The sequence below is a fragment of the Myiozetetes cayanensis genome, unplaced genomic scaffold, assembly GCF_022539395.1.
Source record: "Myiozetetes cayanensis isolate MyiCay16 unplaced genomic scaffold, myiCay2020 scf12, whole genome shotgun sequence".
In the NCBI taxonomy this organism is placed as follows: Eukaryota; Metazoa; Chordata; class Aves; order Passeriformes; family Tyrannidae; genus Myiozetetes; species Myiozetetes cayanensis.
Window position 1 is genome coordinate 16,311,436 of NW_026086826.1, and position 27,063 is coordinate 16,338,498.

The following is a 27,063-nucleotide window of genomic DNA, read 5'->3' on the forward strand; positions in this document are numbered from 1 at the left end:
ACTAAATCCAAGCTGCTTTAAAGAGCGAGCACCTCTCCCCATGAGCAGCTGGGCAGTGACAGTGCTGCCTGCAGCAAGGCCAGGCACTGCCATCTTCTGCCCACCACTGCCACCTTTGTCACCACTTGGCCCCTCCAGCGGAAGACCCAGTGGTATTTATGCATTTCCAAAAGAAAACACTAAGTACCACAGATTACCACAAACCACATTTCTCTTCATTTTCTGTCTCTAAAGAATACAATACCTCATTTTTGGAAACTGGAGGGTGTTAGTGCTCTCAATTCTAGTGGGAGAACAGAGACTTAAAATGCCAAACAGGCATGTTTTTAGCTATAGAAACTGCTTTACAGTATCAACTACAGAGCCAAAGGAATTCTGTTCGCTGAAAATAAGAGAGAAAGTGAAATTACTTGTTTTACAAGGTTCCTGCTTTGTTGTTCTGTCTAGAAATGGCAAGGTGAAAGTAGAAAGGAAAAGGTGTTTAGAACCGCTATTAAATTCACAACTATTAAAAAGCTTTTGTTAATTCTTGTGGGTTTTTAGCTGTAATCACTGCTAATTACTAATAAGCTGTTTAAACTATTAAATATAATTACCTTGTTCTGGATTTATGTTTTCTTACAAAGCAATAAAAATACTGTAATCTCAGTTTGCCAAAGTCGCCCAGCTATATCTTTTGTGGTCCTTATATCTTTCTAATAAGAGTTCAGATTTTATTCTGATTTTTTTTCAGCTTCCAATGGCATAAAGTGCAGTCAACACACTTTCACGTGCAACGATAACTGGTTTCTTTTGATCCTAAAGGAAGCAAAGACTAATGCAAATATTGATGAAATGAGTTATATAGTATAGTTTATGAGCTTAAATAACCACCAGTACACTGGCCAACAGGAGCACTCACCCTGGACTTGCACCCTGGTTGTGTTTCTGTCAGAATGCCAAGTCAATGCAAAGAAATGGCTCCTATTAGAAACTTAAAAAAACCCTTGCTATTTAAACCCTCTGGAATTTATTAAAAGCAGGAATGATACATTAAATGTAACACACTCTGAAAACACCATCTCAGAAACAGCTAGGCCAAGTACTTTGGGTAGTAAGGAAATGGAGATGTATCTCTGTTTCACCTGATCTCAGACACGTTTATTCAAAGCCAGCATCTATCAGACAAGACAGATGTTTTAGACTTCATGAAGATTTCTTCCTGTTGGTTGGTCACATGAATGAGCATACAGAGCAATCACACTACCTTTGTGAGAAAATCAGAGATTCTTCTGCAACTGGAGCTATTAAACTTTGTAGTTGCTACTCCTTTAGGTTTTCGAAATTAAATACGTATACAACACACACATATATGATTATTTCCATACATGCATAGAAATAATGAAGTTTGAGCCACATTCAGAAATGGTGATACATCTATCCATGCCTTTGGCTCAAACTGTAGGGTAAGTTATATCACATAATGGAATTTTCCTACATTTCTGCCTGAAAAGTGCAGATCCTCAAGAAAAGGTAGTCATCTAGCCACCTAGTCCATTTAAAAACCAGCTGCTATTGCTCTGCCCATGTTATTTTAAAAACATATTAAGGAGACAGCACACGAACCAAGCAGACAGCAGCACAACAACAGTACAGGAAAACAAGTCACTGTGGTCCAACACATCCCTCATTCCCAATGAAGGGTTCATTTGATCACTGAGCTGTTGCACAGTCAACATTTTCATTATGCACTCAATGGTTAGGCCAGACCTTCTGGACATGTGTGTCAGCAATGATCCTCTCAGCAAGGCTCAACTTCAGCAGCTGTTTGTCAGAGGAAGCTCCTCTTCCAGACTCACGTCTGCCTTTTTTGTCCCCCTTTGGCACACACTCCTCCAAATTATACGTGACCAACTTGTGAGGAATACAACAATTTAGACACAGGTGAAAAGTATATATTAAAATGATCCTGAAAATCTCAAAACAAAACCTACAAATTCATTTGGGACATGAAGAAGTTATGCCATTTTTGCTAGAATGCATTTTTTGATACATGTTAAAAAAACTGGGGGAAAAAAAAAAGTCTTAACATTACCCCATTCAGAGGTGCCCTGTCTATCAAATCTGTGCTGGCATTACTCAGCCAGCTGTACCTGTCTGTACCCACGCTGGTCACTGCTGGCTGCACAGAGTTCCTTTAAGGTCTCCAGCAGCTGCAAGGTTAAGGCAGCTGCAGAGGTTTCTGTCCCCAGAGATCGCAGTTTCATGGAGGGTGAGTATCACCACAGAAACCAACTACAAAAACAGTCTACGGGCTCCTGCCCCGTTACTCTGCTAAAGCAATTTGTACTTCGTCAAAGGCAAGGACACAAATGCTGAAAACTGATCAAAGTAAATGCTGCTGTTAAAGTACCATTTTGTTTTGCTGACTTCAGGCATCAAATCACAGGCTCTGTGTTTTGTTCTAAAAAGATGAAAGTTAAGTGCCAAGGATTTGTAAGGTTGAATTAACTATTCCATCATGAAGACCTTCAGATAAATTCATAGCACATTTTCCAAAACAGCCATTACAAATTTGTGCTAATAAGCCAGGACAAAATATGCTGTGTTGTATTGAATTACACTGCCTAGGCTTGGACAGCTGTGCTCTAAAAAAGAAGAAAAAGAAAAGAATTTTAACTCTCAGATCACATAAGCACATTTTCTGACTTACAAGTGATGCACTAAAGATAGATTTATGACATCTTAAGTCATTACTCTGCTGCTCAGATTAAATTAACTCATTCAAAGCAGGCAAAATTTAAAGCAGAAATCTGAAAATTTATACCTATCCTTGCCCTAAGTGTTCTCACTCTTTTTGTTAGATAATATTTATAGGACATAATTTATTCTGGTATTGCAACAGTCAAAGAAATTAATATGAAGAAACATAGCTTAGTTCACTTGTGTCTATTAATCAATATAGGAAGTTTAGAATTTCCCCTGAAATTCACTTGAAAAAATACGATGTTGATACATTGGCCATAACAGAATTCAGTCAAGGATTAATCCATAAATCCACCTCAAGTGGTGGGATCTAGTACTGCACCACTTTTCAGAAGTTTATCAGTTACTCTGGGAAGGATCCTCTGGCCATTTTTTTTATTTTTAAGATAAAAGTAAAGAAAAAAGGTTTTCTTTAGACAGAAATCGTGAATCCAAAATGGAACACTGAGTTTTTTTCCTCACCCTCATATTTTTGCTGGGCTCACTGAATATTGTGTTGCAGAGGTGATAGCAAGCCAGCTATAGTAGATCACAATGCCAAGCTTTCAGGAGCCAACAGTTGCCAAGAGAGAGATCACTGATTTTTCCAAGAAACGTAAAATATGTTCAAATGGTGTTACTGCTTGAAGGTAGTTTTGATCAAAGGGTTACATATTTGCACTCTTAAATCAAGTGAGTGTACAAGCACTTTCCTATAAGCACAAGAGACCTCACTGCTTCCCTTCTGGGAAGGTTCTCCAATGCAGACTCCTTATTCAGAGAGGGAAAACACCAATTTTTTTTGAAAACTCACCCCAGCAAGGAGAAGGAAGATCTTCAAAACAGTATCAGAGAAACAACTAACTCCAGGAAAACTGCAATGCCATTAAAAACAAGCCCTCATACCCACTGACAGTTACTTTTTCTCCCACAGAACTCAACACTGTGCCCCCTCCACAGCCCTTGCCACAAACAAGCCACGCTTTCTTCTCTGCCAGGTGAGCACTACTGGACTGTCCCTTTGGGAGAGAGCAGCAGGGTTGCAGTGCATGGGGCATGAGAGGAGAAAAGGCTTTTCTTTGTGCACTACTGCCAGGGTGAGGCATGACTCAGTCCCCAGGGAAAGGCTCTGAGTCCCTGGTAGCATCCAGCAGGTACATGGGGGACTGAAGTTTATTCCCAAGGCTCACGTAACACTGTAATTCTAAAATCAATTCTTTGTTATTTTGTCCTAAATATATGATTGCAAATGGATTGGCATTGCCTGGACCTTCTCACCCACACGGTACTGGGAGAATCAGATTGACTAAACAGCAATTATAGCTCAGTTGTAAAATTCATGGAAAACATTCACCCCTGGCATAATTCCACTGAAGCTACTGGCATTAAACCAGAGACTGATGTGGTCCCATACATTATTTCATTAAAAAAATAGAATACTGTTGCACAATCTGTTGACTGTCATGATCTACCACCCAGACTGGAAACCTCCAGTCAAAAAGTGGCTGGATGGGTCCATCAAAAAGAAGACAAGAGAACAGAAAGGTTGATAAGGACCACTCAACTATGATCTATGGCCCATTGCACTCTTTTCATTAAGAAGTACTGTCAAAAAACTTTGACCAAAAGGTGTTTGAGGTTTCCTTTTTTTTTTTCCTCCCTATTTGTCCTGCAACAGAGGCTAAAGGTCAGGGTGTGCTGTGCTAGACACAAAGAGTTTAAAAATCAAGTCCTGTAGTATGTGCACATGCTATTAACTAACTACTCTGAATAATGCATGATGTTCCCAGAGGTCTCTTTAAAATGAAGACACATTATTAATGATTCAGAGGAGAAATGGCAGCCTCAAAGCATGTGTTCAAAGGCAGAACTAAGCAAAGCTCCCTTCGCCTTCAGTGAGGATGAAGCATCACTCCTGAATTTGGTACCTGTTGTATTCAGAGCCATTTTTAATGAAGATCTAAAGTTTACCATCAGAACCAGGTTGAAAACTCACCTGCCCATCCACTGACACAGTAGTTATATATAACAGCCAGATGAGAAAGAGTCCATTATTAGAATAAAAGCCTAAGAGCTTGCAGCATGTGCAAAAATTATCTGTAGCACCATGGTTCAGTCAATGGAAAGCCCACGTCTATCAGTGCAACACTGGGACCACTTGGCCCATTCTGCCTGTGACCTGAACGAGATGCTCAGGCTTCCAAAGATTAAGTGAAACCATTTGTGCCATCTGCCCTTCTACAAAGCAGCCAGGCTTCCCAGCACTTCAACCCTAAAAACACAATGTTTCCCTCAGCTTTGCATAAATCAGTAGATGTCAATACCATTCACATGGTATATAATGAATCCTGAGGGGACAGTCCTCCTTTTATACATTTTGTGGGAAAATTTATTTTTGGCTTTAGATCTGTCTAAGGGCACACGATCCATTCCTGTGAGCCACAAGTACAGCATCTCCCTTACTGTTGTTTGTGGCCTATTCAAAAAATAGTACCACATCAGACTAAGTTCTGCTTTAACAATTAAGGTAAAATACTCATGCAAAAATGGGACAACTTCCCTGTCAATATTCTGTTCTGCACTTCTGTGTACATCTTTGCAGATCTAAGCTTTTCCCTGGTTCATCGCCCAGGCTGCAAAGTTTAATTTTTACCCCTGTTCCCTTCTCCCATCCCTAGACTACTACCAGATGGTTGTGTAACAGAGTGCCCAACACCCCGAAGATGAAGCAGGTGGGGAGGGGGTTAACTACTGTGTTGGAGGATACACAACACATACTAAAAAGCAGCTCCAGTCCCAAAGGAAATGCGTCTTAAACTGACAGATAAAAGACAGATGACACATTTCTGCCAGAACCGTTTTCCTTAAACGCATTTGGGGCATTCTGAGCAAATCTACACACACTTTTTCAGGTAAGCAAAAGTTTCCGCTGCCTGTATTTTCAGCAAGTTAGATAGGTGCTAGCCACCCAGCCAGAAATTATATAGCTGCACTAGTGCATCACTACAGTACTGATACATCTTGCCTCTCAACAGGTCCTGCTAGTCATGACACAGTGTCTTGAGAACATCATGGCACAACTGGAATCTGAATACAGAATTTCCAAATCTCAGGGCAAATCCAGCATAGCTTAACATCATACTTTCCACTGTTTCACGAGCTGCAGGTGAGGAAGGGGAGGAAGGCTGAGATAACAGGGCTTCAGAAAGAAAATATTACAAACAATCACAAAAAAGATGACAGACTGCAGGACGAAGGACATTTGAAAGCCCCCACATGCAAAACAATTTGGTCCTCACAGGTTTTGCAGCTGGACAACACAGAGAGCCAGATGACTGAGAAAAAGAAACATCATTCTACAGGTGTTTTTAAAGAAGCACTGTCACACAGGCAAGTACAAAATGCAAAGTTCATATCCTGACTGGACACACTAAACTAAATTTTTGCTTTTCAAGCCAGAGCAAAGAACAGCATGTGTGCATGAGTCATAAAAAAACAGAAAACCCAGCAACAGCACCAGATTTAGGAAACAGGGTTTTTTTCTTTATTGTCAGTAATCCACCATGCCAAGTAAGAGTTGGTGCAAACGTGTATCTGTAACACATATGCTCACAAATAGTATTAGAAATTAAATACAGAGGAAACTGGCTTCAGAAGATTAAAAGTAACTGTAACCAATGTTGTCTCTCTACTCCTGTGGGCAGCTCTTCTGTGTTCCCAAATCTTCTCTTATTTCCAAACTTCAAAAAGTAATCAGAACTTTTCGTCTCTGTACAAACAAAACAGTATTTGGGAAATATTTCAAATAATTAATTTATGAGATACTGGCTACACAGAAAAAATGACCCAAAACAACAAAAACCCTAAGGAACTAAGTTTTCTATTTAATCAGGCCTAGTCATATAAGTAAGACTACTCATACCTCTATATAATTGCAGAATCAATACCACGAAATCTGAGAAAATCCTCCACAAGACACTCATGATGCTATCCAGTATTTTCTTGCACAGTGACGCCATTCTATGCGCTTCATATTTGCACTATCTTACTGATTTTTGCTTTAAAACAGGTTTACTGAAGAAAATACTGGCTTGCTTTCCAGCTAAGTGAGAAAGAACCAACTGCTGCTCCTTGCATGCAGTAATTTTCCATGTAGATTCAGGTGCATATTGAGTGTCCAATTTGCCTTATTGTAAGTATCACTTCAAAGCCAACTAGTGGACAAAAGAATGCATGTTCCAATGCTCTATTCTGAAGAGACACTTAGAAAGCAGTATCACTGTGCAGAGTTCTCTGCAAAACCAATGTCAAACCCAAGACTCAAAACCCCACTTACATATTCACATGCACTGGCACATCGTGTTCGTGCAGAAGAAATGAACACTGTGCTTCTTTGAGTGGAAGAGTGAGACAGAACTTCAAACAGTCTTCAGCCTAAGAGAATATTGCTTATCTCTGGAAAGGTGACAACTTTTAATACTTTTCCCTCACTGATGACATTTGAGTTATTACCAAATACTTCTCATCTAGAAATGCTACTGCCACCATCATGTCTACTACATACAGCATGAGCTACACTCGTAATAAAAACATTTATTTTAAATTTCCATGGCAATTGTTGAAGAGACAGGATCAGCTCTGAATTACAAGTAATTCCTTCAAACTTTTTTAAGCAACTTAAGTTTCAGATGTTCATACCTCATGGTGGTGCTATTTTTGCATCTTCTCCTTTAAATAAAAAGTTATCCTACTGTAGAAGTACTCTATTTTTCACAGGGAAAATAAGAGACTCTTGTAAAGAAACACAAACTTGAGTGTTATCAAAAGCAAGATCTACATAAAAACACCCAATCAATTAAAACACTTGTTGTTCTTTCATCTTGCCACTGTATGGTTTGACGTTTTCAGTTGATACAGGAGCATGGTTGTCAGGCACGGCAAGCTCCACACAACTTAGGTTGGAAATTTTCCCCTATGTTGCCAGGCTGAAGGAGAGGGACTTCATTAATTCCAGTTTTTGGTTCAAACAGGCACTCTAGAGAACAACATAAATGCGACCACTCATGACAAGCGTTGCTCCAACATCTCACACACACACACGCAGGAGCCCAAGCTAGACTGGAACCTGACCATGGGGTTTGTGATATAAACAGACTCCTGGAAATGTCATCACTTCCTTAATTATCTTTTCTTGGGGAAAGTAACTACAGACAAAGCAGTAATTTATAAATACTCTTAAGGCATGCCAGATAGAAGCTTTGAAGGAACTGGAGACCACAAATGTGAATCGCGGTTTATGATCAAAAAGCAACACACTTCCATCTGCCTGAAAGAACGTCTGAGCCCACGCGCACAGTGCGCTTACACACACAAGCCAGAGAGAGAGAGAGAGAGAGGGGAAGAACAGCAGCAGCCCCCTTGTTCTCTACAATCCTGCAACAGCACATCAGTACCTGTGGGCACTTGCAGCAGAGGAAAACAAGAGTCCAATTTTCAGCCTCCAACAGGACATTTTAAACAGCAGTCAGCAAACCCAAAAACCGTGAGCAATCAGAAAACTCCTTCTGACATTTTTCCTTCTGAACCCGTTTGCCTTCTGTGGTAGGCCTTGGCATGGCTTCAGACACCGCTCCACATAGCTCTCTGAACTAAGAACAGGGCTCACTTTCTGCACACAGCAAACAGCCCGATTTATAAAAACAAAAAATATCGAGGGTTTGCACAGCACTTTCCAAGTCATGAGATATCACTGCTGCCTCTTTAAGGGCAGACACACATCAAGCCATGCTCCTGCAGGACACCCGGCTCTGTACAAACAGGCTCCTCTGGCCAACACAGCACTTCCTCTGGCAGTTCTGGTGGGCAGAACTCGAAATGATTGCCAAATCCAATGACCAGCAAATCCTGAGCCGGCTAAAAACAACCCACAAGACTGCAGTCCAGACAAACAAAACGAAAAAGCCACATTAAAAAAAAAAATCAGGATTTTATGCAAGCACAGATGCCTTGAAGTGCTAACAGAGAAGAGGGGGAAGTGTATTGTGAGGGTTTTTAAAAAACAAGCAAACTCCACTTCTTAAAGACATAGGAATATCATGTTCATCAATCAAGGCAATTAAGACATCAGTGTCATTTTAGTGTATCAGCTGCATGGGAGTTGCAGCTTTCAGCAGACACGGTGTTATCCGAGACAGACCCTGAATGATTACAATTTCTGTGGAGGATGTTGCCAGTATCTTTTAAGCTTTCTAGGGTCCATCGTGCTTAATTCCTGATTCAGTCCAGCACTCCAGCCCAGAAACGGCTCTTGGGTAAGGTTGTGTGCAAGGGAGTAACAGCAGCCTGCAAAACAACTCTGGTAAGCCAGTGGAGCTACCACAGGCTGTAAGGCAAGCTTTGGAAAATACCCAGGATCAGAGATGCATGTGATGAGGAACTACTGCTTTCCAAGTAACAAATACAGGGTGTTCCTGGAGTATGTCTGCCACAGCATCACTCACAACTTGACTCTGAGACCTCCCTGGCACAAAGCACTGGTGGAAGCAGTAATTCATCTGGACTTTCTGTTTTCGATCTGATGTAACACCGTTCCCTCAAAAACACCATGCAAGAAGATTGCAATAAAAAGCAGTAGTCAACCTCAAATTTGACACAGAGGTTTGCAGGTGGTCAAATGCATTTTCTACTGTCACTCTGAAGGTCTTGTTTGGACTGATAATGTTGCCTCTGCACAACTTCATGAGCCACAGATCATCAAGGAACAAGCAGCAACAGGGTGAAGTGATCAAGTCGACCTTGATGGTATCACATAAGAGTGGAGCTGGCCAAGTGAAGAAGCCGAAGGTTCAAAACCCCTCTACATACTGGCATTGAAACTTATGAGTCTGCTGCCATAGCTAGACATCCACTACTGCTGCCAAGCTAAGGGGGTCAAAATGTGTAAAGGCAGGAACAGCAAAATACCCTTGCAACGTTCAGATCCGGTCTGCACCTTGGCAGAAGAACTGTCCTTTATTTCTCAAAGTTTCTTCTAAAGCAGCAAATATTTCAATTCAAAGCAAAGACCTCTTGACCTACCAGAAATACTACGTATACCCACATGCAGCAGTGTGTACCTATCCAAACAAATGAATAGGTAACAAAACCCTCACTAACTCCAGCTATCGAATAACAAACCTTGAATTCCCTTCCTGCCTGCTGTCAGCACAAGACCTCCAGGTCCCCTCTGACCGTGGCACTAGTGCCACAGGTCAGCATGTTTAAAATACACCCAGAAAGCAGACCCCTTATCCGAGCTGAATCTCAAGGCTGTTCCCGGATCTCTGGATGCCTGAGCATGAAACAAAACATTTTTCCCTGACACAGCCTTGGGTAAGGCTGTTGTGGTATTAAACTTCTGAAAACAGCTAAAACAAACACACTGGGAAACACAGTAAATACCTAGAATAATAGACAAAATTAACTAGGTTTTCATCACTTTTCATAACCCAGATCTTCATAGTTCTAAAATACAAACCCATCATGATACAGAAGAATTATCCTGAATTCAGGATACTCTGTAAATCATAATGTAGAAATACATTATTAGGTGACTGTTTCAGAGTCCTTCCCTGTCACATTTTTTCAGCTTAGAGGATCTCTTCAGAAAGTACCTAAATAGTGGGTTGAAATAATTTTGCCCATCAATTTACAACTTTTAAGTGGGTCAGCTCAGTACCTCAGATACATCACTAGCAAGTATCAGGCTAATTATAATTAACCTGTTCCAGGAACTAACATCAGGTTTACTCTCAAAAGAAATTTTTAAAAATTATTAATAAATTGTTGCCAAGTAGCACTGATTAAATAGTGGGGAAAAAGGTCTGTCAAATTATTACAGCCTCAGTGGTATTACTTTAAATTATAAAAAATAAAGACAAGTCCTTGATTTTCCTGAACTTCATTTCACATAACACATGTTAAACATCTGTATCAGGCATAACATCTTAAAGGTCTTGAGGATGAGGATGTCAACGAAAACAATAGTGAATCCATTGCCAGGAACTCTGATTTCATGTATTCATATGTATTCAATCCTAAGTATTCACATGAGATTAATTTTATATGCCCCTCCTTCCCCCCTTTAACTATTTCAATTGGGACTGTGTGCCTAAAGCAGCTCAGGGAAATTCAACTGAAAGGCATAATAAAAGAGTCCTTCATTAACTTAGGACTTGATAATACACCTAAGGAGTGACTTTCATCTTAAAATGTTTTTGCCTTTCTATACACATTTTTCTGGTGCAAATCCCTAGCGTTTCCAAGTGCCTCTGCAAAAACTAATTCTTTTTCAGAACAAGCGGTTCCATGAGAAAGCAACTGTCTCCTTTCTAAAAACTGGGAAACTGAAGCAGTGAAGATACCCAAAGCCAGAGAGAAAGTTATTGTAAGAGTTCAGTAGTTCCTGGCATTCAGCTGAGACCCAGATCAGTACAGAAATGCACACACGCACTCACTTCCCCAGGAATATTTGATCAAATAAAACAAACAGAAAAGGCTTGCATTTTTCATGCCAAGTTCAATATAAACACTTGAGGCTATTACATGCACCCGTATTCTATTTCCTATGATAAAGCATGGCCAAATATGAATTGTGATAAAAGACATTTCTAAGAAATACTTGAAAGAGATTGGAACTTCGGGAGTTCTTACTTGTAGAAAGTGTCTTCCCAGTTTTAACATATGAGATGTCACCCCAACAGGGATTAATGAAGTAAAATACAAACAAATTCCTTGAAGATCACAGATAAGATTACAGCATTTGATGATATGACCTTACATTTAACAGATTTCAACCTTAACATGAAAGTGCTAAATTACTGATTCAGTTTTGCAAAGACTGTTCAGAATACATAATCCTATACATTTCCAGTCTGTCTTTTTTTCCTTCCTCCACCCCCCTGCCCCAGTTTACAAGGAAGAAAAAGCACCCAAACCTTACTAACTTTTACTGAAAAGCCTGGGTGTGTTACAGGAGGACCACATTTTCCCCCTGCCTTGACCCCCCTCACATGAGCCACCCTCCCAATGTTTAAATTTGCAAACCCTTGTTGTCTATATATTCTACACAAGTGTCAAAGTGAGTTAAATTAATGCATACATGTATGTTGCATATTTATGAGAACCAGGATAACTGCACAAGGATGTTTAATGCATGAGCCCTCCAAGGAATTTGCTAAGGGAAGTTTACACTCCTCCCAGAAAGTAAGGAATGTGTAATTTAGCAGTATTCTAGCACAGGGCAGGTTAAAAGCAAAACAAAACCCAGCCTCCTCCCCCAAAGCAAGCCTTCACTTAAAGATTTTCAGATCTTGCATTTCACATTATCAGAACTGCAGCCAACTCTGAGTAAATACAGGGTTTATTTTAAACATGCTTTCGATGCTGCTAAATCTAACTAATGTAATATCAAACAAAAGCACTGGTTTCTTTCTTGGAGTATACTGGAAATACTGTGTGACAAACAGATCTCTACCTTTGCTATCAGCATTTGCAGGCAACAGGAAATACCTCAGTTGGTAAATCAAGCTCATGTAACTTGGATACTTTCTACTTTTAGACAGAAAGCCACTCGGAGTTGGTTTTGCAATAATGGAAAAGATAACATTTGCTCTGCTTTGTTCTCAGAGTCTGATCCTATAAGTAAAATCTGATCTTTCCAAGTTGTTTACACTCTTCTGCTCGACACTGCTGCCAGCAAGCCTTGCTCCAGCTTCCTGTGCGTTTTTAGAGTAGCCATCTCCAAGGGTTGGGACTGGGAACTGACTGGGAAATGGGAGAAGGAGGCTAAGGACTACAAATCACAAAATATATTCTGTGCCCTACACTTTGGTGTATCCCTGAAGTACAGAGACAAGACAGCTTAGGGGCAAACTGCTTTCTTACCATAAGCACATCAGAGGAGGCACAAGCAGCCTCTTTCTACTCAACAGCAAGTATTTTTATTCAAAGCCAAATATTTAAATCTTCTACCATTCTGTCAAGCTGATGAGGCAGTAGGGGCACAGCCTGCACCCTCGTGCATGATTCGCTCACGCTGTGCGTGCACACAACTGCAAAACTGCCCTCTTACGTCAGCAGTGCCAGCGGCACCAGAGGGAGATTTGGCTTTATGCAAATGTGCACTTGGCAGTTGATTCACTCTGGTCTCTCGGGAGGTACAAGCTCCATCTGCAGCCCGCGTCATCCCATCCCTGAGCACCCTTTAGTAACTAAGAAGTTATAAATTCCCAATACCATATCCCCACAGCAAGGGTACTCTTCTGCCCATTTTCAACAAAAATCAGCATCTTTGCTCCCTCATTACAAATTCCCTAATTGTGTGCACATGTTGCTCTCAAAGGACACAGTACTAAGGATTTGTGTGTGTAACACTGTAAGAACATGAACTAAGAAGCTCAGCTGTCATAGCCTGCAATGTTCTCTTTGCACTTTGGCACTCTGTTTTGGTGTGTTTTGAGAGTAAACAACAGTACAGCATAACTTAAAATCAAAAATTTTCTTCTTGTGCTATTGCTTTCAGAACAGTTATAGTTCTGGCCAATCCCTTTGAGTGCAACACACACACACACACAAAAGTAATTGGACTACCATAGTCAGCAACACTTGCTTTCTGTTCAGCAGCCCCCCCTCAGTGAAGCATTAAGGCTGCATTACAGAGGTAAAAAATCTGCATTTCAGTATTTGTATATAGTGGTCATGGCAGGGATCCAAAGGTATTCATGCTAATTTAGAACACATTTAGGTAAACGATCTGCTTTTGAAGACAGCCAATTCTGCAAAGGCCCGTTGGAAATTAAATCTGTTTCTTATTTCCTTTGCCCACCCCACCACCTTTTTTAAGTATACTTCATGGCTGTGAAAGGTGATGGAGAGGGTGGTTGGGTAGAGAAGCAGCTTACTTGCACAACATGTAAAGCACAGGGACAATATTCATGCGAATTGCAGTGCTTCTTTGTAGTATTTTGGTGACAATTCAGAAGTAACTTTATTCAGCAAATGAATGTATAACAATGCTATTTGCAGACATACTTGTCACCAGGGACAAAAAGTAATTTCCCCTTTACCTCTCTTTCATGATGGCCAAGACCCTCCTCAGGGTTTCTGAGATTGAGGATGTGCACTTCTTGTGGCAGGCTCGTCGTGCCTCGGCTTGCACAGCCAGATAAGACAGTAAAACTTTCCAATAAGGCATGGACTGGGTGCGAATTGTTAACAGGCGATAAGACACATTCACTGAGAGGCACAGGACCTGAAAAAGAAGACATAGGTACACATTATTTGGAGAAAAAAGCAATACATCATTTACACTTGTCAAATAATGATCATCCTTTTGTTCAGAAAACCCACAGGAACAGAAGCAGAAGTTTCATGTTTGTTCTCTGCAAAATGAAGACATTTATTCCTTTTGCCCTTTCAAGTTCTCCTGAATGTGCTAACTCATTGGTTCATTTCTCTCTGAATGTCTAAATGTCAAGTAGGAATTCCAAAATTGAAGGTAGTCTTTTGGCTACCACAGAGGAATCCAAGGAGAAAACAAACCACCACCAGTGATAACAGTCAGAGGAACTGGTTTGTCTTAGATGTGAATTATTTGTTTGTGTCAGACATTGTTATCTCCAAACACTGAAAAATGCATTCACGTATATATAACAATGAGAAGTTAATCTCTACTATAAAGGTAATTACAGCAGGAAGGATTTGGTGAGCTGGATTTATTGCTTTTGAAGCAGAGCTGATTTATAGTGAACGTCGTTCAAATACATTGTACAAAACAGCAGGCATCTGTCACATGATAAAATGAAATGTTTGTTTACTGAGTCTATTTTGTGTCTGACAGCAATTATCTACACTGATAACAGATATCTAGTCCAAAACAGAGTGTACGCCCTTTCAAATAACCAGCACAGCATGATGTAGTGCCACACTCTTATATAGTACGTGAGACCGTGTGATGTGATAGAGCAAGATAGCGCAAAGGCTGAAACGTACCGAGCAGTTTACATTTAAACTATATCTCAGGAAACTAAATCAAGACAAATATTTATGAAACACAGCCCTGCTTCTCCAAAACTGCTCAAACCCACCCCTGACAGTAACAGATACAGCATGTTTTTGATTCAGAAGGTCACAGAAGAACATAATTGACTTAACCCCTAATTTGCACCAAAGTCACTCAGATAAGAATTAGACTCACATGAACCAGTCAGTTCAGAGGCTGCCAGGCATTAAAAGGAAATATAAGCTAGAAGCATATTTTTTTCCAGATAGTGTACATCTGCAACTGAAGTAAAATGCTTCTTTTGAGTAAAAGTTCAAAATTAAAGAAAATCCTCCGCTGATCAAATGGTAGAGCTCTGTCTGGTTTTGTCAAGTCTAGAGTCAGATATTGTAGCACTAGAGATCATCTGACTTTGGTGTACAACAATGTTTAATTATATTAGCACTGACCTACACTTTACTGGTTAAAACCACAGTTTTTTCAAGATACAATTTGCAGCTGGGCATTTATTTAGAAGTCAAAGAGACCATCTTAAACCAGACTATTTGGAAGAAGCAAAGCCCCTGAGCACAGGGAGATTTCTGCAGTGCCTCGGGCCATGTGTGCCTTGGGCCATTCCTGAAACCCACCAGTGCGTAGTGCATGTCCTACCAGCTCCCACAGAGCAGGAATATTTGTAAAGGCAATGCTCAAGGCATAAGTTACACATGCCTGTGCTTGGGGTTCAGAGCATAAACAAACTTTCTGCTCTCTAAATGAGGAGCTTGGCAGTAGCACTGACCACCAGCCTGGAGGACTTGGAAGTTTTTTGGTTTTTATTTAACTCCTTTTAAAGAATACGCATACAAAATGGGACCAGTCCAAGTAATGATACTCAGTTTACAACAACAACAAAAAAAAAGATCCATAAAAAAGCTGCCCTGTGTAATGTTTAAAGAAATATTTAGAATCGTAACAATAACAAAAACACAACCAGTAGAGAAGCCACATTTTCCTGATGTAAAGGACCAGACCAGAGATCCTGCTAACCAACTAGCCCAGCCACTCATGTGTCAGTCCGTAAGTCCTGCAGCAGACCATGTTACACAACCTGCACAAAAAGCTTTTCTAAACTGCACAAGGATTTCTTGAGCTAGGGAGCAAACAGAGCGCCAAGCAACTTGTTTATTGAATTGTTTCTTGCAGACCAGAATGGAGTTCATGTTTAAGATGCTTCAATCATAACACACAACACAAACAACGAACAAGGTGTAAGACTGAACAAAATCAGAAATGGAGTTACTGACAAAAACATGAGCTTTCCTTAACAAAAGTTCAGGAGAAAGAGCTAATACCTCCTTCGTGATTTCCTTGTGAACACCTATTTCCATGCAGTAACAAATTAGAGGAGAAGACATCTGGATATTCCCCTCACTTCCTACAAGGACTCATCCACTTGAAGATGATGGTGACTGGTACATTCAGGCTCTGCCTCCCTCTCAAACGTATGTTAAATCCCATTTCCAAAATCTTCTCTTCTGCTCAACATGCAAGAAGGAAACATTCCCAGAGGGAGCAGAAGTTCACATCCTGGATAACCATGCGCAGCCAGGCTTATCTGCAGAGTGACGGGCAGACCAAGGCATGCCTGCTCTGCCTGCACTCCACCCTGGCTGGACAGGGCCAGATCTCCAGCACAAAGCCCATCACTGTGCTGGCAGTGAGCCCATGTGCTGTCCCAGTCCTGAGCAGGGTTACTGGTGTAGGCCCGCTCCCACACCAGTGCGGCTGCACAGTGTCTGGCCACACGCCCTGCTGGCCTGGGCCACGCCACCTCCAGCAGCTCTATTTTGAGGGAAGGGGTGCACAGAGCTGCTCTAAAGTGCTCAGTGTAAGAAACCAACGTTTTGGGGCAGCTACTGCATTTGACAGAGCTGCTTTCAGACCAGCCTCCTAAGTGACCAATATGCGGCCCTTGAAATCTGACCCAAAGATCAGAGTATCTCCTGGAGGCTGCTCCACTACAGTCAAACCACAGAGCTGGGATAATGCCCGTGTTACAAGGCATGTTGGTAGGGTAAATAGCAGAGAGGTTTCTCCAGCTGTCACATTTTTGCCAAGTTTCACATAGCTGCCTGTGTAGCTTTGTCCTGGGCCCATTCTTCCCTTTCTAGGAACTCAAGACTCCCACAAACACTATTTCTCTTAAACATGCTGGCAGCAGCAAACCACAGTTCTCATGCACTGATATTCGCATATTTGCCCAACCACTAACCAGGGTGTAGTGCCATGCCCAACATACACTGGCATGCCTGGAGGTAGTGCCAAGTGAAAGGAAAAATTACTTCTGGATCATGAAGTCCACTGAATGCTCAGCCTGTACATGGCACAAGATCTCTCCTTCTGCCATCATCTCTCAATTTATGCTGTATTTTAGTCTATTCTTACACTGCCTACACCCCAGCAAGGTTGGAGGTTTTTGCTCAAAATTCACTCGCCACGTTTCTTTCCTGCCCTTCCTACCATAGCTGCAGATCTGTCCCAGTCAAAGAAAGGCAGATGCTGCTACAAGACACTGTCACTCCAGTGAGAGCAGTAAGAGCTCTCCTCCATCCAAATTAGCAGCTTTTGGCTCCTTCACAGACCCCTCCTCATCTTCCTTCCTTCCTGCCACCTTTCTCTGACTAGAGAGCCAGTTACTTCACCTATGTAGTTTAAATCCTACAAAACGTATATTTACCACTCTGAAAAAACCAGAAAGCCCTCTCTGTGACACTACTAATCTGGTTGTTTATCACCTCCACACTGCTTATTTATATTTGAAAGTCAACATGAAACCACAGCCTCATCTTGCCTGGGTTTTACTGTTTCACTGTTCTGCCCAGCACAAACCCCTGGATTGGGTTTTCCCAGCTTCCTGCTACAGCCCCACACCTTGTTCCTGCCAACCTCACCATGATCAGAGACACCAACATCCTGCCCGAATTCACTATCATCAACACTTTAGAGTCAGTTCATCCGATTAACACCTCAAGATTGCCTCTTCAGCTCTAAACATGTACAGATATTCCCCGCATCACAATCCCCATCAATCTGGCACTTAAAGAGTCAAAGGTATCTTCCAGTTTATCCATTCTAGTGTGGTCATACGCCTTTAGCACCTTCTCTGCTGAGAATGTAAGTGCGCACGCACAGCCATCCTTGGGCTTTTGTTTAACTTTGGAGCATGCAACCACTTAATCTTGTTAGCAAATCTTGGCTCCTACCACAATCAAATTTTAGTTGCTTAATGCCTTCAGAAGATGGAAAGCAGGTGAACCATTTATTAGGTATGTGGTTTACAATGGCAAATGTTTAGTGAATTCAGATTTCTAGAGAATCGTTCAATATTGAATTATTTTTCACTTCCAAAAAACAAGAATATTTTGAAGGAAATCAGTGCAGACCCAACCATGTTTGATACTAACATCTGGAACGTATTCAATACAACTTCAACATTCTTGTTTCCCATATCACCCATGCTACTAATGAACAACACGTGTTCTATTGTTAGAAGGTAGCAGGAATAGGAGTAAGACACTAAGGGGGATAATACAACAACCCAAGACCAACACGTAACGGTGATGGATTTATTCAAATAGTAAAGGCTAATGTACTTTCTGTTGTATTCCCATGGTGGTTTCTACAGCGTTGTCAGCTGAAAAGTGTAAGCAGCTCCTGCAAATTGAGTGAATCTGTGCTGGGGGCTCCACAGCACATTAGCATGGCTCCCATATGCCACACCAGAGGGTACAAGCCACACCAATGGGATATAGCACTCCTCAGAAAAAGGAGAGATTTATTTTAATTAATTTTTGAATGAGGGAATGACACAAATCTAGTCATTATATATAAAGACAAAAAAGTCAAAATCTAACTTGAGGAACACCAGGGATCTCTATGTTGTCAGGTACAAAGCAATATAAATTACTACAGATCCTGCTAGAATTCATCAATTTATATGCTGAAATGCACATTAAGATGTGGAAGAGGCTAACTAAAGCAGAGATTTCAGTATGCCCAAATGACAGACTTTCACAAAAGTTCTTTTGGAGAAGGTTAATTTAAGGGCATTCTCTTATATCAGCTACTGACAATGATGACTGAAACCAGAAAGAAGAAAAAAGACAGGATCCTCAAACCTACTTTTGAATGATGAAAGGGAGGGGAAGCCATGTTCCCTTGAACTCAAAAGCTCCATGGAATTGCTTGAGCAAGCATAACTTATTCCTATCACTTTCATCACTCATTTCTATAGATGTAAGTGCATGGGCGAAGGGACATCATTCTACATGGAATAATTGTTACCACCTACACAACCTTCTTCTCATAAAGGGTTTCTCAATGAGGGAAGCATTTATACCAAAAAAATATACTCAAGGGTCGAGGCAAATAATAGAGAGAAGTGATGTCTATCATTCAAAGAGAAAATATAAGTCATTACTACTTATTTAGCATGGGTGGTTTTCAACAGTAACTACCAAATTCCTTCCTGCATGCCCGCTGACAAAAGACCACCCGGAAAGCCAAATTGCTAGCAATTCAAATGGTGTAGAGGATAATAGACAATGTCCACCATTAATATGAAGAACAGCTTTTAGCACAGAGGACCATGAAAAAATAGCATCACACTCCTAAGCCAGCACTTGGGCAAGACCTCTGCTCATGATCAGTCAGTTCTGGCAAAGCAGCCTTGAGAGATGGAAAAGACAAGATCAGATGGTAGGAAATATTACACTGCATTGTGTCAAGAGGCAGCAGCATACAGGAAACTGCAGTATTTCTGATCATGAAAAGGAGAAGCATCTCTACCATGATCTGCAACAACAAGGATCTGGGCTGTCCAAGCCTATTCCTGGATTACACAATTTTCCTCTCTGAATAAGTGTGACCACCATAAAAATGATGCAGGGTAGAGAACACTGAACCTTCATACAGGGCAGGTGCAAGACTAAAGTAAAGGATTTTATATTTGTACAAATCTACTACTGATTTATTTATTTTTGTGTCTTCCAGGCTATTCGGCTGGGGAAGAAAACATTTTCTTGTTCTATACAAGTCATGGTAGCAGTTGCAACTCGGGCGAAACACAGCACGTGTGATGCAGAACAATACTGTGCTAGTCTGCCATAATTTTGGTAAGGAGGAGAAAGAAATTCACTGACAAACAAAACTTTGGTGTGCTTCCATATCACTTTTCTGCCTTAATACATAGCCAGAAATGCATGGGAGTAACTAAGGGTTTAGATTTGTTCTGACAAAGAAAAAAAGCATTTCTGATATTTTACATTTAAGAAATAAATTTTAAAGCGTGGAGTTTTTTAGTTCTTTTTCTGTCACATTTCTGTCAGGCTTCTTGTCAGAAAAAAGCACATATATTTCATGGTGAAACTACTTTTGATTGAATTACCGCTGGGGCAAAGGGCAGAGGTTTAAAACTGTAGGGAAAAGATTCATGGACATGGACTGATTTGGGTTATTTTGGAAAAACAATCCAATCAATGAACACACCCAAGATACCAGACTCCACAGATATCTATTTGAAATGAGTGAGCTATAAAACTTAAACTGAGAAGAGGAAAAATATATCCTCAAGATATATTCAGTACAGATGGCAACACTTGGTTGTACAAGGAGTTAAAATATACAAGCTGTACTAACTAAAAACATGTGCTTGTGCAAAAACACAGCAAAGCTTTCCCATTCCAGCACTCTGAGCCCAAAAATCTCCAGCAACTCCATGACACCATCTCTGCATCTTTGCCCTTTCTCCAAGGAAGAAAAAACTCAACTGTTCTCTGAAACGATGCATTAACCTGAATACTTCACCTTGAGACTGACTGCCACTGCTAATGCTATGTTGCAATTGGACCCTCGCTCCACGTTTTCTCTGTCCCCATCTACCATCCCCAATTAACTGTCATTCCACTATCACCAACTCTGCCCAGACTTATTCAAAATACAGACCCAACTATTCAGCTGTTTCAACACATTAGATACACTTAATCTGAAATGTCTTTGGATCTGCAGTCTTTCTAGACATTTCCATTATTATACCTAGTAAAGTCTATTGAGCATCTTCTGCCTGCCCACTGGGAACCATTCACACCTGCAGATGACATGCTCCATACCTTTTTGGGTTGCTCTTATGCTTGGTACAAACTCATCATCCTGTTTTCTCCTTCTAGACAAAATAAACTTTTTTGCCTCTCCAGTGGATCTGTTGTGAAATATCCACCCCCACTCCTCAACACTGGTAAAAGCATAAAGTTTATCTCCTCTGCTTAGCAGAGATGATATAATCCCAGGTGTTACCTGCACAGACCACACTTTTTTTTTCCATGCAGGAAAAAATTCAAATTACATTTTGAAAGCAGAAATGCTTTCTCCCACTTTTTAAAAAATAAGCTTCTATTATCTTTTGTTCTTACCAGGACATAAAATTGATGCAAGTTGAATTGGAAAGGTTAACTATCAAATAAAACTCAGTTTCTGCAGCAATGTACTGCTATTTAAAAAATATGAATTATACCTAAACTATCCATTTAATGAAAAATTCTAAATGTCAAAGTCAAATTCATTTGTTATACAGAAAAATTCAGTTCAATACCTGAGCAAGGAAGGCAAAGCTCGGCAGTGTCAATCCGTCAGTACCTTGTTTGACAAAAGAAACAGACACTATTGCTGTCTTGTTTATACACATATTAAGCTAATTAAACAGAAAAGGCAATGAATGAAAAACGTGTTTGGTTTAACATCCGCTGAGCACAATCTCAAGACATTGCTACCCATGAGGCATAATCTTGGAAAACAAACATCTGCACCTGGAAAACAAAGGAGTCTTTCAAAAACAGATGTACTCTACCACAGAGCTACATTTTATGTAACCTCTGCTGTACTTCTTTCTGACCAGAAGTACTGTCAGAGCCCTACCTTCTCTTGAGGTCTGCAGCAAAACACTGCTTACAGGAACTCTTCTCTACTATTTTTCCATGTCTGAACATGCAAATTCATCCACACACGCTCTTCTCCCATTCCTTCTCCCAGGCAAGTATTTGGAAAACACTTCACTAACATAAGAGTATCTTTTTAATCCCTATAAACATAACAGCATGAATGCATTGACTTTCATTTAAATAAACCCAGAAAGCACAATTTCTGTTTTCCATGCCAAAGAACCGAAAACAAAGTAGTCCACCAAAGTTTCAAAAAGCATTGTTGAGTTTTTCCCTTTGTTATCCTCAAGTAGTAGTAAACAGACAAATTTCAAGCAAATCTTATGTCCCATGAAGGACCATCCTATTTTAAACAGTGGTCAGCGTTACTCAGACTAAGGGGTCCCTGCCTCCCAGACAAGCCGTATGTCAGAAACCTGACTTTCATCACAAATTTGTATCAAGGCTGTAAAAGATACAGAACTATTTCAGATAACAAGCAGTACCTAAAATGCAAATAATCATTGCACTTTAACAGCCTTAATGGAGGAGCCAAATTCAGCATTCCGTTTGCATCACTGCTAATGGATGAAGTTTTCTTCAGCCCAGTGATTGTATAAAGAGGAAGAAATGAACAAACACAAACTATTTCTAACAGTCCTTGTTCATTATTCCCAGCAACATTTGAACCTCATGTTGTAAAAGTTTCTTTTCCCCAGAGATAGCCCATAAATTGTCTCAGATTTATCCCTCTTTACCGTAGAAAGGATAGGAAGTTGCATGGAAACAATGAATGGAAGTGCACTTTTTATCAGAAAATGACAGGAAGCATTCTGCTTGGTTTACATGAGAGCCCTGTATTAGGGCCAAAAGGGAAAAAAACCCCAAAACCATAAAAACTAGACGCCTGCTTAGAGCAAAAATAACTAAAATAGGTTTCCAAAACATTGTATTTTTAATAAATCAATATCAAAACTCCTCAAACCATCCTAACCACACTACTGCTGTTACTGTATTCCCGAAAATGAGTAAATTTAGATGACAGAGAAGGAAATTCCAGATTTCAGAAAATCAGTTTCAGAAGGTAAAAAGAGAACCATAATCACTTTCACAATCAGCCATACAGGAATTCAGCAAAGAGTATGCACAAAAACACACATGAAAACATAAATTAAACCTGAGCAATCTCTGTTTATCTAAGAAAACAAGTCTTCTGAGTCTCTCTCAGCAAAATGTTACCTATTTGAATTGCAAATGTATACTTCAGTTCTTTCTATACTCATGAGTACTCCTTAAAGTGCCAATACAAGTTGTAATGATTTTTGAACCAACACAGGAAATGCTGGAATCCCATCTCAGGCAGCATCAATAGGTATAAATAAAAGCACCCAAATAGACAGTAATAGATTACAGAAGGTATACACAAGAGTAGGGGCAGGGGTAAGATTTTTGGCTTACGTTAATTTGGTTGTTTGGTTTGGGGTTTTTGCCCTTTTCTTAATCATGGCAGTTTTTCAGAATGGCAAGTAGCTGTCACATGCTTGATCCCTACTGAATTCCATTTGCAACTACATATGCAGCCACCTTTTGCCCACAAATCCACGGTGCTACATTGGTTGTCCGAGGGGTACTACCATGCAGTGAAGAGTTTATATCCAAAGTCTTATCTGATGACTAATGACAGCAACCTCAATGAGATCAGGAGAGACTAGAGGTGCTTTGTGTTAACTGGTTATGGGGGAATACCAACCACAGAGCTGATAACTACTCTTGCAGTTTAGAAAATTTTCTAACTGCTAGACAAACACTCCTAAACAATTACAGTATTACACAATTCTACAAACCATTAACACATTTTTCTTTAATTCATAACATTAGCATTACTTTTGATAGGACATCCAAGCTCCAAAGTAAAAGCATAGTCAAAATTTCCCTTTTATTTATTTTCTTTTATCTGGGTCCAAACTACTTCCTTTTCTTCACATACACAGACACACTGAACTTACAGGGGCCTCCGTTTGTGCCTTTTTTTCTCCCCATCTATGAGCTCCTTTCCACCACTCTGCTACACTTATCAGTGATTTGTTTTCTTTCGTATGCAACTGCTATTATTCCATTAAACTATTCCTACCTAGTCCCCTCAGTTTCATTAGTACTTGGCATTCACTACACCTACATATAAAGGGCTCTTCTTCCAATAAGCTTTCTTGCTTTTACCTGTCAATTGGATTATCTGCAGGTCATATTTTAGTCTTCAGAGAGGGAATAGTGAATTCTGGATGCTCGTGCATATGGATGCATGCACATCTGGAGAGTGAGAGAGAGGTGATTTCCTTTCAAAGATATCTCTTTGACAACCCCCGAGATGCAGAGGACCAGATGGTACAGCTTTCAGCTCAACAGCAACTTTCATGCAATCATCTTCTGCTTTAACTTCACCACTGGGCCCTGAGCTGCACAAGGGACTTGTCATTTGTGACTAGCACACTGGAAGAACAGGCCAGCAGTCACTGCCTCTAATCCTTGGCCAGTGAAGCATGTGGACCTTACTTGCAACACCAGGCACCCAGAGAAAAGCGGACAGAGAGGAATTTTTGGTTTGGGGTTTGGTTTTTTCCTCCCCTGGGTTTTGCCTGTCAGAAGCCCTTTAGTGCTAATATATCGGTGCTTCACTCAGGCACGAAACTTTATAAGCCTTCCCCTTCCTAATCTCAGCTAGCACGTCAGAAACATCACTTCATACTAAAAAAGGGAACATCTGCTCAGCACTGTATGTCAGGAAGATCTGATAAACACCGCTGCTGGACGCAGAGCCAGAGTGAGAGCAGCCGCTTTGAAACTCGTGATTCGCGTGCTGCCAGCCAGACAGGGACATGCTGGGGTTGCCTTTCCCATCTCCTCAGCTGCACATGGATTGAAACTCCTCATCAGTGGACAAGCCCTTTCATAAAATAAAGAAACATTTCTTTGTTACTCTGTCTCCCAGCTGCAGCAGTTGGCAACTGCTCGCCTCAGAGTCCCATCAAATGCAGTGGGGATCTCAGAAGCAGCAAAAGCCAAAGGAAAGGAAAAAAAGTCTTGGGGAAGATGGCTCCATAAATAAAAGAGTACCAGCCTCTTCCTAATTAGAAATAACAAGATTACAAGTTCAATTGAAGGCTGAATTCCTGTAACTGACCCTTTAAGGATGAGTTCACTATCACTAAATGTCTGCACAAAGCTCGAAAACTGATCCTTATCAAGTGCTTAAGCAAGACAAAACTTCCCTCCACAAAACACTTAAAAGTCGCAGTCTTGTCTCAAAAAATATGAAAAGAGATATACCAAAAAAAAAAAAAAAAGAAGCAAAATCTACTGTACTGTTTCCCAGCCACCACTGGGTTAACCAACTGCTCAGCCTCTATTGTAGGATCAGCAAGGAAAACCATCCTGGAATATGCCCTGCTACAGGTTTTCTCTTTAGACTTGTGAATTTTATTATCTAGTTTGATTTTAACTAGGAAGGACCCCAAATTTTTCAAGGTTCTGTGCCTAAAAATGAAGAGAAAACACCAGGTTGGCCCCAGTGCTAAAGGAATGCCTGCAAAGACCTCGCTCTGTCCTGAACTCAAGGACAGCATCCCCTTAGACAGGGAAACAGTGTCCACACTCCCCTATTGGATAGCCATAAGGAAAATGCTGTCAAATGTTTTTCCAAGTTCATCAAGGTATTTCAGACAATTTGGCTGAAAGAGGTTGGTGCTGGAGACAGCTCAAACCTCATCTGAATCTCCAGTGGGGGCTATAAACACAGGAACAGCAGTGGTCCACAGGTCACTGATGCTCAGCTGCTTGTAAGTGGTCTGTATAACCACATTTTCTTTATAACAAATTCAATTAAAAAGTCTAATAGATAAGGTGCATGGTTGTCCTTGAAAAAAATATGAGGGCTGATTACACACCCTAGATATTGCTCCAGAAGACAAAGAAAGCCCACACTTCCAAGCTATTATGAACAGAAGTCAATCAGAGTAGCCTTCACTAAGCATCAACAATAAAACAATTTTTTCTTCACTAATTAAGCAAAGATAAAATATTTGGAGAGCTCTAGGCACATCTGGTGTAAAACAAAGGGACAGAAATTAGCACAATGCCGAGTAGGTCAGGAACCACCCAAGTACAGAACTCCCCCCAGCCATCAAGTTTTTAAAAAACGTAGCTTGAAAATTTTTGAGTACTTTTCCCCCTGCTTTTTTTAAAACATGAAATAACTACCAAAGTCACTCTATATTCTGGCTTAAAATTTCCTCTCTATTTAACTTAGAGTGATAGTACACCAAAAATCAAAAAAAAAAGGAAAAACTTGGGAAGCAAAGAAAATATGTGCAGACAGATTCTAGAGTATTGTGAGCAGCTGACCTAATTTAGGCTTTTAGAAGCATTTATCTTCACTATTTCCATATATGCCAATTATTCCCCAAAAATCATGGCGACATTTTTGTTTAAAATAATAAAAAGTCCTGTATTAAGTGAGTTTTCATGGTCCTTGAAAAATATATGCGTTATACTGTAAATCCCATATAGACCTGACTATCTTAAGCTAAATAATAAGCTTATAAAATATGCTAATACATATCCACAGGCATCTGCCTAAGTTGTGTAAACAGTGTCAAATGACATCTTGCAGATCCAGACAAAAGAGCTTTTTCTAAAGTCCACATGCCAGGATCTTTAAAACATTATTTAAAATACTTATTACCAAATATTCAATTCCCTGCCATGTAACAAGGTCAGCTAAAAGTTATTTTAACCCCCAAGACAGGGAAATAATTGCAAAAATAAAAAAAACACTGCATTCTCTGTTCAAAAGAGAAGTGCCATTACAGTAGAGATACAACTGCCTTTAAGTTCTCATGGCAATAGGCCTTACCCATGTGAGCCAATCCCCACAGGCATCATTTTTAAGCCCAGCTCCAGGTCAGGCCCCCAGGCAGCAGGTGGGCTGGTTGGCAGGTGACAAACACTGCCTGGCACGCAGGGCACGGCTCTTTGCCTCGCTCTCACAGCGTGCCACGCCCTCACAAGTGGATGGACACAAATGGTCTATCATGGAATGGCAGACCTCTATACACAGCTACTTCCACAGGTAATGAGAAACCAGTGAAACCGAACACTGCAGACTGGTGAGACAGGATGAATCATCCAACATCACAAGACAACCAAACCCAGGGTGTCTCATTCTCTTCACCTCTCTTCTCCCTCCCACCAACACTTTCCAGCTACCTTATGCCTATTTTCATGATGATCAAACCTGCCTTCCCCAGGAACTGATTCAACTCACTAAGATGACAGGAACCTAGCCTAGCT

At 40.5% G+C, this 27,063-nt stretch overlaps 1 protein-coding gene across 2 annotated transcripts in view; it reads right to left on the minus strand.

The window, feature by feature from the left end:
- The window catches only part of TGFBR3 (transforming growth factor beta receptor 3), a 110,024-nt gene that overhangs the window by 50,327 nt on the left and 32,634 nt on the right, over positions 1 to 27,063 (minus strand). For both annotated transcript variants that reach the window (XM_050306961.1, XM_050306960.1), the window contains exon 3: positions 13,830 to 14,014. In XM_050306961.1, coding sequence (XP_050162918.1) covers positions 13,830 to 14,014 — 185 coding nt within the window. The remainder of the gene's footprint in view (positions 1 to 13,829; positions 14,015 to 27,063) is intronic.